Raw genomic sequence first — 15450 nt, 5'->3', positions numbered from 1 at the left:
GCTGCTCGCATATCTGAACACCAACGTTCGGTGGCACTTGGCAATTGTGACACGGAACTTTCCAAATTGGTGATACAACACCACCACGTAGCGCTTTGGAATCGAGTGGAAATACTCAAACGCTGTGATGAAGGGAACTTGATATACATTTGGGAGGCCCTCCTCACAAAACTGCTCTCCCCGTGCAACACCCCTACCCTCGATTTACCGGACGTCTGGATTAATTTATTCAGGCGGTTAAAAAACCAACAATAATTTTGCATTCTCTTCCCGCACCTCCTACATGATTCAAAGCACATACATGTCGGCCCCTTTATGTGCGTCTTTTTACGTGTGTTATGTATTTTAAATTATGTCCCGCGCTTTAATATTTAAAATTTAAATTTTAACATAAACTTGCACTTGTGGATCTATTCCGATCGGTTTCTATGCTATCTATGTTAAGGCGCATGCGTGCCAAAAATTTTATACGTATTTACAAAGTGTTTTAATTTAAATTCTAAAAATTTAATTGTACTTAATAGACATCTAATTGGCTCTCATGTTATGCATGTTAAGGTGCACGTGCGCCAATTTTTCGCGTTCACATAATAATTAATAGCCACTCCAATCGATGTTTATTTGTTTTAAAACGCATGCGCACCAATTTTAAATGTTTAATTCTAAATATTTAAATTTAAAATCTCTTTTTTGTATGTTCAAAAACGGCTAGTATCGTTAATGTTTTAAATTTAAATGTATGGTTCGAATTCTTTATTCGAATTTAATTTTACCTGAAGACGATGTGCTTATTTACGTCAAAAGCGCTCGTAAATTAAAATAATTTCAAGTATATTTAACGCTTCATAGACTGACGTTCTTGGAAGAAGAAGTTTTGATTGACATAAGTTGGCGTGACATCCAACCCGTGAACTTAATACACCTAACAATATATTTTGTTTATTTCAGCAATCAAAGTTAGGAAATATGTTTCATAGAGAGAAAAAAGTTGTCAAATCTCTTTGTATATTTTTACATTATGAGTTAGAATTATTGTGTAAAAGTATTTAAAAATATTATTTACATATTGTATAATTGTGTTGATTTAATTTTTATTTTCAGTGCCATGAGAGATCAATACATGAGAACAGGGGAAGGATTTTTATTAGTATTTGCTGTTAATAATGCAAAATCTTTTGAAGATATTAGTATGTACAGAGAACAGGTATATTTACAATTTAAATCGCTTTTATAAATGCTTTAAGTATTTTCAATTTTATTAAGATAGAAAATTTTACAGATAAAGAGAGTTAAGGATGCAGATGATGTACCTATGGTTTGTAAGTACACCTACTTTTTAATAATTCCTTAATATTTTTATTTCAACAATCATACAATAGATAATAGCAACATTTAATGATAAACACAGTTTCTGAATGCAATGCATTTCTTCAACTATTGTATTTTTATGGATTGACTGGCATGCCCGAATATGTTGGGAGACCATGAAATCAGATACTTTCTTATGGTAAAAAGCAACATGCTAGTTTATCCTAGGGGATGCCAGCATATTGATTTAAATGAAATTATATATCCTTTAGAGGGCATGTGAAAAAACAAATGAGTTAGGTTGCATGGCTTTGCATCAAAAACTATGATTATATGTTTAATTTCTACATTTTGTCTTCTTTCTAATGATGTAAAATACTCATGGATTGATGAAATTGCATTTTTTTATTTTTTATTTTTGTCTATTGTAATTTGATACAAAAAATAATTTACACAATTGAAATTTGATATGTTTATCTCAAGTTTTACTGATTGATATTGGATTTGTTTGTAATTGGAGAGTGATAGATTGTTTTTCTGAATTTAGGATAGTAAAACCATTACTTTCCCCCACAGATTGTCAGTGCAGTCCATACCACCCTCTATAGATAATGTTAATAAACTGTTAATTGTTTTATTACTCTGAAAACAAAAACTCACTTTACTGAGTTGGTCAATTTATAACATTACTGTTTAACTATACTTGGAAGAATGCTTTCTTTAACATCTGTCAAGTTTGGCGAAATCTGATTACTTTAATTTTATTTTTTGTGATATAATCACGCAGTTATCAAAATTTGATTATCTTAATTCAAAAATTAATATCCCTTGAAATATAGAAAGCATCAATATTTATTTCTGATTGCTTCATTTCTCAAATAGAAAACATTTCTGGTTAAACAATCAAATGCATGAACCATCAAAAATTTGGTTATTTATGACAGTGATTCCCAACCCGGGGTATGCGATATGTTGTTTAGGGGTACAGAAAAAAGTTAGTTATTATGGCAGAAAAAATAATATATTGTGCTGAGCCTACTATTAATTTAATATTCAAATGCTTTCTGCCTATTTTTAATAGGCCATTTTCAGAAAATTACTGTTCTACAATATTAAATTAATAGTAGGCTCAGCAAGTGTTTTGGTGTTTGATTATATTTTTAAATATATTATTATGTATCACAAATTAATAGTATTAAAAAATTATTAGGTAAAAAATGTTCCTTGAAACAATCACAAACTTTATTATACATTTCAAAATGCAAAAATAGAAATAAAAACTTATTCTACTGATTGTACAATACAACGGGTCAATAAATGTTGCACAGTCTGTCAATAGTAGTGAGGATACCATTATGCGTGATTAGTGATTATGCTACAGACTTTTGATGGTGGGATGTGTTACCATTATTATTATTATCTTTCAACAATATCCCCATGTGTTGTTTGAAAAAAGTATTTTTTTTTTTTTTTTTTTATAAAAAATATTTTTTTTTGTTAGCAAGGAAAAGGACATAGCTAGTTTCTCCAGATTTTCTCTACAAGTGGTAATTTTGTTCATTATTTATTCAGTATTTTTATTAATTTTTTATTGACAAGACTATGTCTTGTTTTTAAAATTGTACTGCCTGCTGTGAAGTATGAGGAGTACATGTCAGAAGTTGCAATTTGGCACAGAGTATTAGGTGCCCAAATCATGTGTGCACAAAAAAAAACCAGACTTGTAGGTCTTCGGAGGACAAAAAACCGAGTCAAAATAAAATTCAAAATGGTGATACTCTCTACAAACAGGCAGTGTGAGATTTGCACATGCATTGCTTGTTGGAAAGTTGGAAATGCCATGGAGGTAAGCTAATGAGAAAAGGTTGGGAACCATTGATTTATGACAATAATTTAAATATTCAACATTGTCTTTATAATTTAAAAAATTCTCATAAATTTATCAAATAAATGCATTTGCAATACTGTAATGCCTGAATAACATTGTTATAAAAAAAACAAAAATTTTACTTTTTACACAGTTTGTATTATTAAAATTAATTGTTATATTTTTGTCACTGCACTGTGTATAACAATGTGATGTGTGAAAAGATGCATTATCACAAGCAAATGCAGCAGTTCATTTGAAATGAACTGGAATTTATTTTTTTGGTCCAAAGATGAAAAAAGAGCAGAGACTATAAGGAATGGTATTCTTGTAAAGATATACTGATATTCATTTTAAACTGCTGTTGTGTTGAATCAATCATGACATGCAGTGCTCACAAGAGTTATGCCTATGCAATTTTCCTATATGTGAGGAAGCATATGACATCATATATGACAATTTTTTTCTTTTTTCTTGAAAGGTATTTGTGCAGTGCACTGACTAAGTTTCAGAGAGAGAAAGAGAGAGTAATATTTTTATTTTTTAGCTTCAGTTTAACCATGGGGGTTTCCAGCATGGTAATCTCTCATGATTATATGTGACATGCCAGTCAATCTAAAAAATACAATATTAAATAATAGCAACAGTAATATTTATTTCAATTTCAGTTTTTCTAATTGAAACAAATTTTTGCAGTTTTAGAAACTTCATTGTTTTGTTCCATATGAAAATAATTAAACTAAATAACTTCATCTGATGTAGTAATTTTATCTCTAAAACTGTAAAATTATTTACATTACATATACTGCAAGTTTTATATAAAAATGTTTAAATTAATTATCGGAATTTAAAGTTACATACAAAATTATATAATTAATAATCAAAGAAGAATGAATTAAAGTGGAAACTTTATTATCTAAACTTGATGTGACCGGGGATCTTTTGAATAATGCAGAAAATCTTGTGTTTTGGATAAATCAAAACACATGATAAATGCATTTAAAGTTTTGTAAAATATAAATACTTTAGTGCAATTATTGTATTTGAAATTAAGTAAATTTACTTTACATTAGATTTTATGTTATATACAGTATATGATCTAGTTTCATTGCACTACAATTAGTAGATGACATAATAATTTCCAGTTGCATCGAGAGTTTGATTTGTGATATATACAATACTACATATTCTCTTCTTTTTTAACCATTTTAGATAATTGAATTTCTACTGTATCTTATGAGATATTTCAGATAATCAGAATTATTTACTTCATTTCAAATTTTGGAAATATAGAAGCTTTGAAATTAAACTTTCTAATTTTTATATACATCTTTATGTAAAAAGTAAATTAACTCTTCAGGTTATTTTCTCTCTAATAAAAAAAAAATCTAGTTCTAAAAATATAATTGAATATAATTTGAAAAAGTAAAAACAACAAGAAAAATAGAAAATAATTGAATGTAATAAAAGCATTTGATATATATCAGCCTGCAAAATTAGTTTTAAAATGAATATATGAATGGCAAAAACAATTACTGTCAGATTCATGTATCTCAAAATTCTGCTATCTATCCTTCTGTACTTTCCCATCTTATTGACTTGAATAAATGTGCATGAAATGTTATGAGTGATTTTTGAAAAGTGATGGTTTATGCATGAATTTTTGACAAGGAATTTGAATTGAAAAGAGAGATTTATTTAATACTTTTATTATGTTAAAATTAATTTCTCAAAAATATTACATCATTCAACAATATTTAAATTGTTTTAAATAAAAAAATAATTCTCAAAATTATGTTATGATCCCAGCATAATTACAGTTATGTAGGAAGATATATATAATTTCTAAAACTAAAAATAAAATGTCCTAATTAATCAATTTTACTAAACTAGATCTTATTAACAAATTAATCAATCCTCTTATTCTCTTCAAGTTTTTGTCTTTAGATCTGTAAAAGCAGGCTTTTGGTAGTATCTCTGTATATATTTTGTAACCTTTATTTGCATTTATGTACTATATATAATCTCTGTTTTTGACTTAAATTAACATAGTAAGAACATATTAGAAACAGTATTTAAAAAATTCTTACTGGACTTATAATTCTTACTAAAGTTTTACCTATAACAGTAAAAATCTATTCCTTTATGTGAAAAATATTGTAAGATAAGCTTCTGTGTTTAATAAAGAATTTTCAAACATTTAATAATAATGCAATACTTTAATTGAAAAATAATTAATTTAATTTCAATTTTAAAAATTAGTTTTGCTTATATTATCGTAATTTGTAGTATGGCCATAATTAAATGTTTCTTATTCAGAACTTTCTGGAATTTTTTTTGAATAATGAGGATATCATTAAATTTGATTACTTTTCTACTAAAGGTATACTGGAAAGATTTCTTGAAAAAGCTTTTTAGAACTAAAATCTGTTGACACAGGAAAATATGACATAATATAAGGTGAAAACATTCAAGACATAGAGAAATGAATAATAAAAGATTCTGAAAGTGTAGTTTAAGTTTTGTGTTGCACTACAATGATACATCACATTAGTTTCAATTACTGATGTATAAGAGGGATTGCTTTTACAGTTTGAAACACAAGTAATATCAGTTGATTGTAAATGATGTGCCATGGTTTTTGTGGACCAGAAATTTAGTATTTGGTGTGCTTGACAGCAGAATGTAACACCTGTTGTAAAAATATCTTTGATTTGGCAATCTTAAGGATTAATGTAACAAACATGTAAAATATTCCCTTCAGATTTGTTGTGTCTTTTGGTCTCCCTACAAATAGAGGATATAATTGTATGACAGAAAGTCTTTTAATTAAAGGCAATTTTGGTAAAATAGAAAACCAATGTTTTCGTGAAATTTGCTAGATAATATTGCAAAGCAGTTATCTGAGAACACATTACCTTCTTGCATTGGCACTCCTGCTTATATGCACATGTGCAAAGTCATATCAAAGATGAACTGTTTCAACGGCCACAATCATTGATAAGTAAATTAGTCCTCCTTAAATCTCTGGACCTAAATATCACAAATTTCAATTCAGTATTTTCATTAATAAAATTGACTATTAGTACAATTTATAAAATTACATTATTAAAAATCTCAAACAGTTAACCTAATTAAGGGAAAGAACCTAGTGGGAGAAAAACTCTTAAATCAGAACAATCAATCTCTTACAATGTAAAAGCTATACACTCACCAGCAGAAACTAAGATAGCTCTCTATGCCAATTTGACACATTAACTTTTCATACATTGTTGGTTTGCATACTGAACATGTTTAAAAAAAATAAAATGTTTAACTTGTATGTCTACAAATATCTGGTTAAAAAAATTATACGTAGCATATTATGTAATAGTTTAGTCATATTTAATCCCTAACTTAGTGGGATGCAATCCCATTTATTATTTGAGTATTGTGAAATTATGCAAATGAAGTTCTAGCTGAGTAGTAGTGAAATAACAGTCAATGTTTAACATAACTCAACCACCAAAACTCGAGATAAACAAAATGAAAAATAAATAATGTGAGTAATTAGATATGTATATAAATTCAAAATTCCTCTTGTTACCTCACAAATCAAAATTTGTTAGTTAATCTCTGAATTTTGTGTCAAAGAAAAGACATTGGAATGAACGGAAACGTACTCGGCAAAGTAAATAATAAAGTAACTAACACCTTATTCGTTGCCAAGGGAGTTTATTGAAAACTAACGTTTTCGATCTACTCCATAGATCATCTTCAGGTTGAAACATTCGAATTTGGAATGATTTTATTTTCATACATTGAGAAAATAACTTTTATATGTTTCAAAGATGAAAAAGCTAATACAGCAAAATTTGTTCTTAAATTTATAAATATTTATATGTAGATTAATAATAATTCACTTTTCTTTTCTTTTTTTCAAATTTTTACATAGAGTGCTATAAATGATAGAAAAATTGCTAGTTTTGTTCTTTTTTTATATAAATGTTGACCTTTTGCTTTGGACTGGATCATTGGCTGAAAATTGGTGTTGGAAAGTAGATACAACTAACTGTCTGAAAATTTCTTGGAAATCTGATAATTAGGATCACTTTGGATAGAATAAATATTAAAATTTGAGTTGGGAAAATTGAAAGTAACACAAAGTGGTGTCGGGGACCATGAGAAACTTTTGACTTGAATATTTCTTTAACTCAAATTTTCTCTAAGTTACAGATGTTGAGTTAAAGAAGTTTTACTGTAATTATAATATCTTCTTTACTTTGAATGACTATTAGTAAAAAAAAAAAAAAACAATTATGATTGTAGACAGTAGCCACACCTTGTTTTAAATACAGGTTCTCATTAAAATACCAATAAAGTAAAATTAATATCTACATGGGTGATTTGTCTAGAAAACATTTAGGTATCGATGCCTGAATACAAATTTAAAAAATGTGTAGGGAGGTTGTCCCTAGGTCCACTCTTGGTGTAGTATGGATTTGTTGTCTTCTCAATAGGAAATGAATGATGTCATTCAATAATTCATTTATTATAAATTTTCAAATACAGTAGAGCATCGATTATCTGACCCCCGATTAACCATCACCTCGGTTAACCAACTGTGTTCTAGTCAGCCAAATATTGTAGCGCCACATCACTAGCGGACATTTGCTATGTCTTGGCTACTTTAATATTATTTTTGTGTGTTTTAGCTGGCAACACTGGATTGACCATAAAAGGGAGCCAGTATTTAAACGAGGCTTAATTTTCTAATTTTTAACGATACAATAGTGACGATTATTATTTTAAAAAAAAATTTTGATAGGCTTAACATGGAGGAAAATTCAACACAAAGTAGGTTAATAGCAATATACTAATTACATGGGATATAATAATATACTACACTAATAATGGATTTTTTCATACTTTTCGGTTATCCGACTTTTCAATTATCCGACCAACCCCAGTCCCCAATTGAGTCAGATAATCAATGCTCTACTGTATTGTTAATGAAGTTATTTATTATCTCCATTCTAAAATTCTTGTTATGCTCCTTAATTTATTCTTCTATGTTCTGTGCACGAATATAAACAAAACATTCGTGAGGGGGTTGTGTTAGAATATACAGCATATAGCAGACATGGGCAAATGCGGCTCTTTTTGAGTTACATGTGGCTCTTGCTGAAAGTGTTAATAATAATAAAAAAGCAGAAATTTTTACGATTTTGTGCAAATATGTTTATTAAAAAAATTCAATATTTGTTTTATATTGTATTTACTGTATATTATATAATAAAATTGCGGTACAGAATAAAAAAGTATAGAACTGCGGCTCCTGTGCATTTTGCAAAACTTACATTTCGGCTCCCACTGAACTTTTGCTTTCCCACCCCTGGCATATAGTATGCATGTTGGGATTCAAGAATAATATGAAGAAACTGCAGTACAGAATTAAAACAAACTGGCACTCTTAAAAAGGAATCTAACATCTGTGTTGTTGGTATTTAAATTATTTGCGTTTGCAAGAGATGATAAACATGGTGAACTGATAAGATCACCATGTTTATGAACCTTATTTTGGAAAGAAAACTAAACATTATTTCTTAATTTCTGCACGACTGAGATAAACTTTCAACTCAAAAATGTTCAGACTGACAAGCATTACTTATAAAATGCTTTGCAATTTTAGATAATCTTTTTATCATATTTTGGTACTCAGATTTTCTCATGCACACTATTACCACTGTAATATATAACAATCTTTGAACTAAATTGAAACTAATAGTAACAATTAAAATATTGATAAATTAGATTTTAATATTTTTATTATGTACTTACAAAGTAACACAATGAAGCTGTCATTCTATTAAGTTAATAGATATTTTATTCTTAAAACAGATCACTAAATTAGTATTAATTTCAGTTACCTAATACTGTATTTGCAAATTTGAAATGGATTTATAAATTTACATTTGCAAATATAAAATGAAATTAAGTTAGACAATATTTTGTTTTTTGTAAGCTCTATGGTGATAATTGAAATGTTTTTATTCATTATACAGTGGTAGGAAACAAATGTGATTTACCAATTAGGGCGGTGGATATGAAGCAAGCAGCAGAAGTTGCAAAAAATTACACAATACCATTCATTGAGACCTCAGCCAAGACAAGAATGGGTGTTGATGATGCCTTTTATACACTTGTAAGAGAAATCCGTAAAGATGTAAGTAAATATTTTTAATTTAAAAATGTGATTATAAATATTTATAAAGATTGTATATATATCAAAAATATATACATCTAAATTTTTACTAAATATGTAACATTTAGTATTTCCTACTATTTATTAAATATAGGGAGGATTAAGAAAGTTTCCATTTATGACATTGTAGTCCTGACAGAAGTATATTCTAGATAACTATGTATGTAGGTTATATGATCTTGTGTTAGCTCAAAATGGCATTGTTATTAGATATGTATCAAATATAAATGAACCTACAAAATATTGATGCATATAACTAAAGTGTCCAAGTCTGATCATAGGATAGTTATTCAGTTCCTGTGTGCAGAAGGTGAGACACTTGTCTCAGTTCATCACTGCATAACTGCAGTACAAGGACCTGTTTGTTGAAGACAAATGGAATGGTGCTCACTTTTTAGACATGGTTGTGAATCAAAACTGATTTGTGTGCAAGTCAGTTAGTCTAGTGACAGCCAGAACAGACAAGCTTATTGCAATGCCAAATATAAGTACTAGGATCAGAGGGTATCCATCAGTAGGAAGTGTTGTTTTATCATGCAGGGCCTTGGATTTCATAAAGTCTGTTAGAGTTGTATTCCAAGGGTGTTAAATGAATCTCAAATAAAGAATTGTGATCTCAACTGAACCTGTTTCAATATCATAATGAAGGCAAAAAGTTTCTGCAGTATATAGTCATTGATGATTAAGCATGGTGCTACTGGTAACTTTGAATCAGAATCAAAATAGATGACTGTCACCACTGCATAGTCATTATCATCTCATCAAAAAAGTTTTTAGCAGACATGACTTTTACTGAGAAAGTTTTCTGTGTTTGTTTTTTTATTCTGAGGGTCACTATTTCTGGAATTCAAGTCATCTGCTATAATCATGTGATTTGAATTCCAGAAGCACTGCAAAACTACTGTGCGCAGCATACAGGTATAGTACACATTAAAACAAAGCAATCTAGAAAAATAACATAAGTTTCAATGTCATTTTGTTATGTTATGTTTATGATACAGAAGTTGCATCATATTTAGTGGGAAACATTGATATATCCTCCTTAAAGTTCAGACCTATCAGCACTTTGCTTTCTACATGGATCCAGAAACAGAAATGAAAAATCAGTTATTCAGATCACATGTCACAGTACTAAACCTTGCAGAACAAAAATCCAGTAAATAATTATGGTCAGAAGGACTTTTCAGTTCTTTCTATGGATCTACAGGCCAAAGGTTTTGAATCAGAATGCTTTTCAAATACTCTTGCAATGAATGCAATGCATTTTGAATATTGTTGCATTTTTTGAATACATTCTGTTTTTCAAATGCATTTATAACTTTAAATTCTGTGCAAGGCATCAATATCACAAAAATAATTTATGGACATTTTGTGTGTGTTATTGATTAATTTTTAAAAGCATTTTTTATGGAGTATTCTCCGAAATAATTTTGCTTTCATCTTTGTTATGGCTTGTAAAGTAATATCCACCATGTATAGGATAACCATTTCTCACATATTCAAAAAATGCAAGGATATTCAAAATGCATCAATTGCAATGATATTTGAAAAACATTCAGATTCAAAACATTTGACCTTAAGATCCATGGAAAGGATATGATAGTCCTTCTATCCATGATTATTTACTGGAGACTTTTTTGTTCTGTAAGATGTTTTTAGTACTGTATACTTAAACTTTAGTCCGAAGAACTCTTGTGAGTAGAATCAGATGTCGCAATTAGAGTTCATTTTTCAATAGTTCAAGTGTCAAACATGAGAGTTTTACCAGAAAGGAAACTTTGTCTTGTCAAGCAGTGGGAAAAGTGTCTTAATTCACATGGTAGTATTTTTTTAGAATTGTTTGATGGTTTAAAAATTTCTGAGTAATATTTCAGATTATAAAGTGATAGAACATCGAAGTTTTTGAAAAATTGTAATATAGTTATGCAAGATTTTGTTGGGCTGCAATTTGAAAAAATTGTAGACCTATAAATTTTCACTGTTGTCCATCTATCTGTCTTTCTTTAATCTCAAGAATGGAGTTAGATAGTTGAAATCCGAGACAAGATATGGAAACCCTAGTTAATTGGGACCTCCTACCCCTACGTATGAACTTACGATGCAAACTGAAGCCATGTTATTTCAATCCAAATCTTTTCCTCTGAAAGCAATGACTGCCACGACTCTATTGTTAAAAGAAAAGTATTGTGTAAAGTGACAAACCACTGTTAATTTGAGGTGAAAAGCATATTTTTAATTTACCTGATTAAAAATTGTAGCCTGGCATTGTGACGATGTCACAATAAATAATTGCTTGTTGAATTTGAGTATTCCTGACACTGCCTATGCAAAGATAATATGGTTTTCATTTTAATGTTTGTTGTTAAAAGTTTAGTTATTTTAGCGTTTCATTGCAATGTTTACCACAGTGTTAAAATTTCACAAAACAGAATAAAAAACAACAAAAATCTACATTGAAGGGAAAAACAAATTGATGTTACTTAAATTGTTCAATTGTTCTTACTTTTTAATTGATCCATTTGTCTCAAATCTGATTTCTAAGATTTGGCACTCTGGACAACACTGAATACCTGTTTTTGTGCTTGTTAAGAATTTAATACTCAGGACATTGTAGTCCTGACAGAAGTATATTCTAGATAACTATGTATGTAGGTTATATGATCTTGTGTTAGCTCAAAATGGCATTGTTATTAGATATGTATCAAATATAAATGAACCTACAAAATATTGATGCATATAACTAAAGTGTCCAAGTCTGATCATAGGATAGTTATTCAGTTCCTGTGTGCAGAAGGTGAGACACTTGTCTCAGTTCATCACTGCATAACTGCAGTACAAGGACCTGTTTGTTGAAGACAAATGGAATGGTGCTCACTTTTTAGACATGGTTGTGAATCAAAACTGATTTGTGTGCAAGTCAGTTAGTCTAGTGACAGCCAGAACAGACAAGCTTATTGCAATGCCAAATATAAGTACTAGGATCAGAGGGTATCCATCAGTAGGAAGTGTTGTTTTATCATGCAGGGCCTTGGATTTCATAAAGTCTGTTAGAGTTGTATTCCAAGGGTGTTAAATGAATCTCAAATAAAGAATTGTGATCTCAACTGAACCTGTTTCAATATCATAATGAAGGCAAAAAGTTTCTGCAGTATATAGTCATTGATGATTAAGCATGGTGCTACTGGTAACTTTGAATCAGAATCAAAATAGATGACTGTCACCACTGCATAGTCATTATCATCTCATCAAAAAAGTTTTTAGCAGACATGACTTTTACTGAGAAAGTTTTCTGTGTTTGTTTTTTTATTCTGAGGGTCACTATTTCTGGAATTCAAGTCATCTGCTATAATCATGTGATTTGAATTCCAGAAGCACTGCAAAACTACTGTGCGCAGCATACAGGTATAGTACACATTAAAACAAAGCAATCTAGAAAAATAACATAAGTTTCAATATCATTTTGTTATGTTATGTTTATGATACAGAAGTTGCATCATATTTAGTGGGAAACATTGATATATCCTCCTTAAAGTTCAGACCTATCAGCACTTTGCTTTCTACATGGATCCAGAAACAGAAATGAAAAATCAGTTATTCAGATCACATGTCACAGTACTAAACCTTGCAGAACAAAAATCCAGTAAATAATTATGGTCAGAAGGACTTTTCAGTTCTTTCTATGGATCTACAGGCCAAAGGTTTTGAATCAGAATGCTTTTCAAATACTCTTGCAATGAATGCAATGCATTTTGAATATTGTTGCATTTTTTGAATACATTCTGTTTTTCAAATGCATTTATAACTTTAAATTCTGTGCAAGGCATCAATATCACAAAAATAATTTATGGACATTTTGTGTGTGTTATTGATTAATTTTTAAAAGCATTTTTTATGGAGTATTCTCCGAAATAATTTTGCTTTCATCTTTGTTATGGCTTGTAAAGTAATATCCACCATGTATAGGATAACCATTTCTCACATATTCAAAAAATGCAAGGATATTCAAAATGCATCGATATTCAAAATGCATCAATTGCAATGATATTTGAAAAACATTCAGATTCAAAACATTTGACCTTAAGATCCATGGAAAGGATATGATAGTCCTTCTATCCATGATTATTTACTGGAGACTTTTTTGTTCTGTAAGATGTTTTTAGTACTGTATACTTAAACTTTAGTCCGAAGAACTCTTGTGAGTAGAATCAGATGTCGCAATTAGAGTTCATTTTTCAATAGTNTTAGAAAAATCGGGAATATACGCAGTGCAACTGGAAAATCCAATAACGGGGACAATTGAGAAGTATATAGGGGCAACGACAAGAATGCTCGCTTGCCGTATCGCGGAACATCAAGATGATATAAACAAAGGAAGACAGACCACAGAGCTCGCCAGAAAAGTTCTACAGCAGGGCTATAACCCGTTATGGTCAAAAACAGCGTTGCTCAGGAGCTGTAACAACAGAAGAATTACATTTATTTGGGAAGCGCTCCTTACAATGACCACAGACGCATGCAACGTCCCCACACTCGACTTGCCCGAAATATGGGTTACTTTATACCAGCGTTTAAATAGCAAAAAGCGCCAAGAGTCGCACAATTAGTACGATCGCTCCTCAACGCATGCGCTGCTAGTCGTGTGGATTTAAAATATTTCGAACTCCAGCAAAAGCTTGTTGCACGTGACCAACGGAATTACCGAACGCTATAATTTAGAAATTGACAAGAAAAATTTTCCGTTTTCTACTTGGAACATTCTGCACGTTGTAATTCAAATTTTGTTCTTTTTTTCGCCTGAAGACGACGATATAATACTCGTCGAAAGTACTTGCGATACAAGAAAAATCGTATTAACGCTGAACTCAGTGCTTTTTATCAAGAAGGCTAAGATATCCTAATTTTTTCTAATATTAACTCCAATGTGTACCATTCAAATTTCACAAAAAAAGAGAGAAAATATTATATACTTGGCATTATGAAAACTGTAAAAGCACATTTTGTGCTCACTGGTAACTTTGTATTAATTTTCCTGTTCAGTGTCTCCATTGCATCGATCAGATAGAAATGTATGATGTGGGGAGGGGGTTTAAGGTGATTCATCCAAAAGTAGTAGTTGATCTCCTCCTGCTTGAGAAGATGGTCCCTGAAGAGTTTCGTTGAAGTTGTTCAAAATGTATAAAGAACAAGCTAACAACTGTTTTCTTTTTATACATTAAATGCATTTAAAGCTTTATACACAATAATAAACTAAATATATCCACTTTAAATATTTATTGTGAAAATCAGTTTACATGAAAAATAAATAAATATATTTCTAAATATAAATAATTTTGTTTTTCCAGAGAGATAAGAAGGGAAAAGATAAAAAGAAAAATAAAGATAAAGGAAGGAGAAGAAGATGTATCCTGTTATAATCATAATTCAAAGTAAATATACTTAATGTTTCATTTTTTAAGATTGATATATCAATTTGAAAATTCAGATTCTATAGACACTTAGACTACTTTTTATAAATCACTAAATTAACACGTAATAATTAAAATAATAATTCCCAGTTTAACTATAATATTTAAATATCTATAAAAGTAATACTAAAATTGTTTAGTTTGATTATTGATTTGATCAAAAATATCAATATCTTCTTGTGTATTTCAATTGTTATCTAAAATATGATTTTTAAATCTCATATTATTTTTCATGGCAAAATCAATCTTTTAAGGACAAAATGGGAAGATACTTACTAAAATGAAAGTAAAAAAGTATTTTTTCTACATTGGTGTGACTATCTTCCTGAAATTGTAAATGATAGTGATTAAACATATCAGATTAAATATTTAAATTTCAATGGCTTGTAGCATATTGTTCCAGAATTTTAAATATCAAATAAGCTTATTTAACTTTACAACACAAAAACACTACAAAAAAAAATAAATAAAAAAGTATATATTCTTAAACATTTTAATTAAATGTGCAGCAAAAGAATAATACAAAAGTAGTTGAAATTATTAAAGGTTAGAACTTCGTTTAATAT

The 15450-nt window shown here is 29.4% G+C and overlaps 1 protein-coding gene across 2 annotated transcripts in view; it reads left to right on the top strand.

Annotated features, from left to right (window-relative positions):
- The window catches only part of LOC111633508 (GTPase HRas), an 87293-nt gene that overhangs the window by 68301 nt on the left and 3542 nt on the right, over nt 1–15450 (top strand). For both annotated transcript variants that reach the window (XM_023378091.1, XM_023378090.1), the window contains exons 5-8: nt 1102–1204; nt 1280–1319; nt 9220–9380; nt 14762–14845. In XM_023378091.1, the coding sequence (XP_023233859.1) occupies nt 1102–1204; nt 1280–1319; nt 9220–9380; nt 14762–14833 (376 nt within the window). In that variant the 3' untranslated portion in view covers nt 14834–14845. The remainder of the gene's footprint in view (nt 1–1101; nt 1205–1279; nt 1320–9219; nt 9381–14761; nt 14846–15450) is intronic.

Source organism: Centruroides sculpturatus, unplaced genomic scaffold (genome assembly GCF_000671375.1).
Source record: "Centruroides sculpturatus isolate CEXI.00-Female unplaced genomic scaffold, Cexi_2.0 scaffold815, whole genome shotgun sequence".
Taxonomy (NCBI): domain Eukaryota; kingdom Metazoa; phylum Arthropoda; class Arachnida; order Scorpiones; family Buthidae; genus Centruroides; species Centruroides sculpturatus.
Note: the sequence above shows the minus strand (reverse complement) of the source record. Positions and strands in the feature narration are given on the sequence as shown.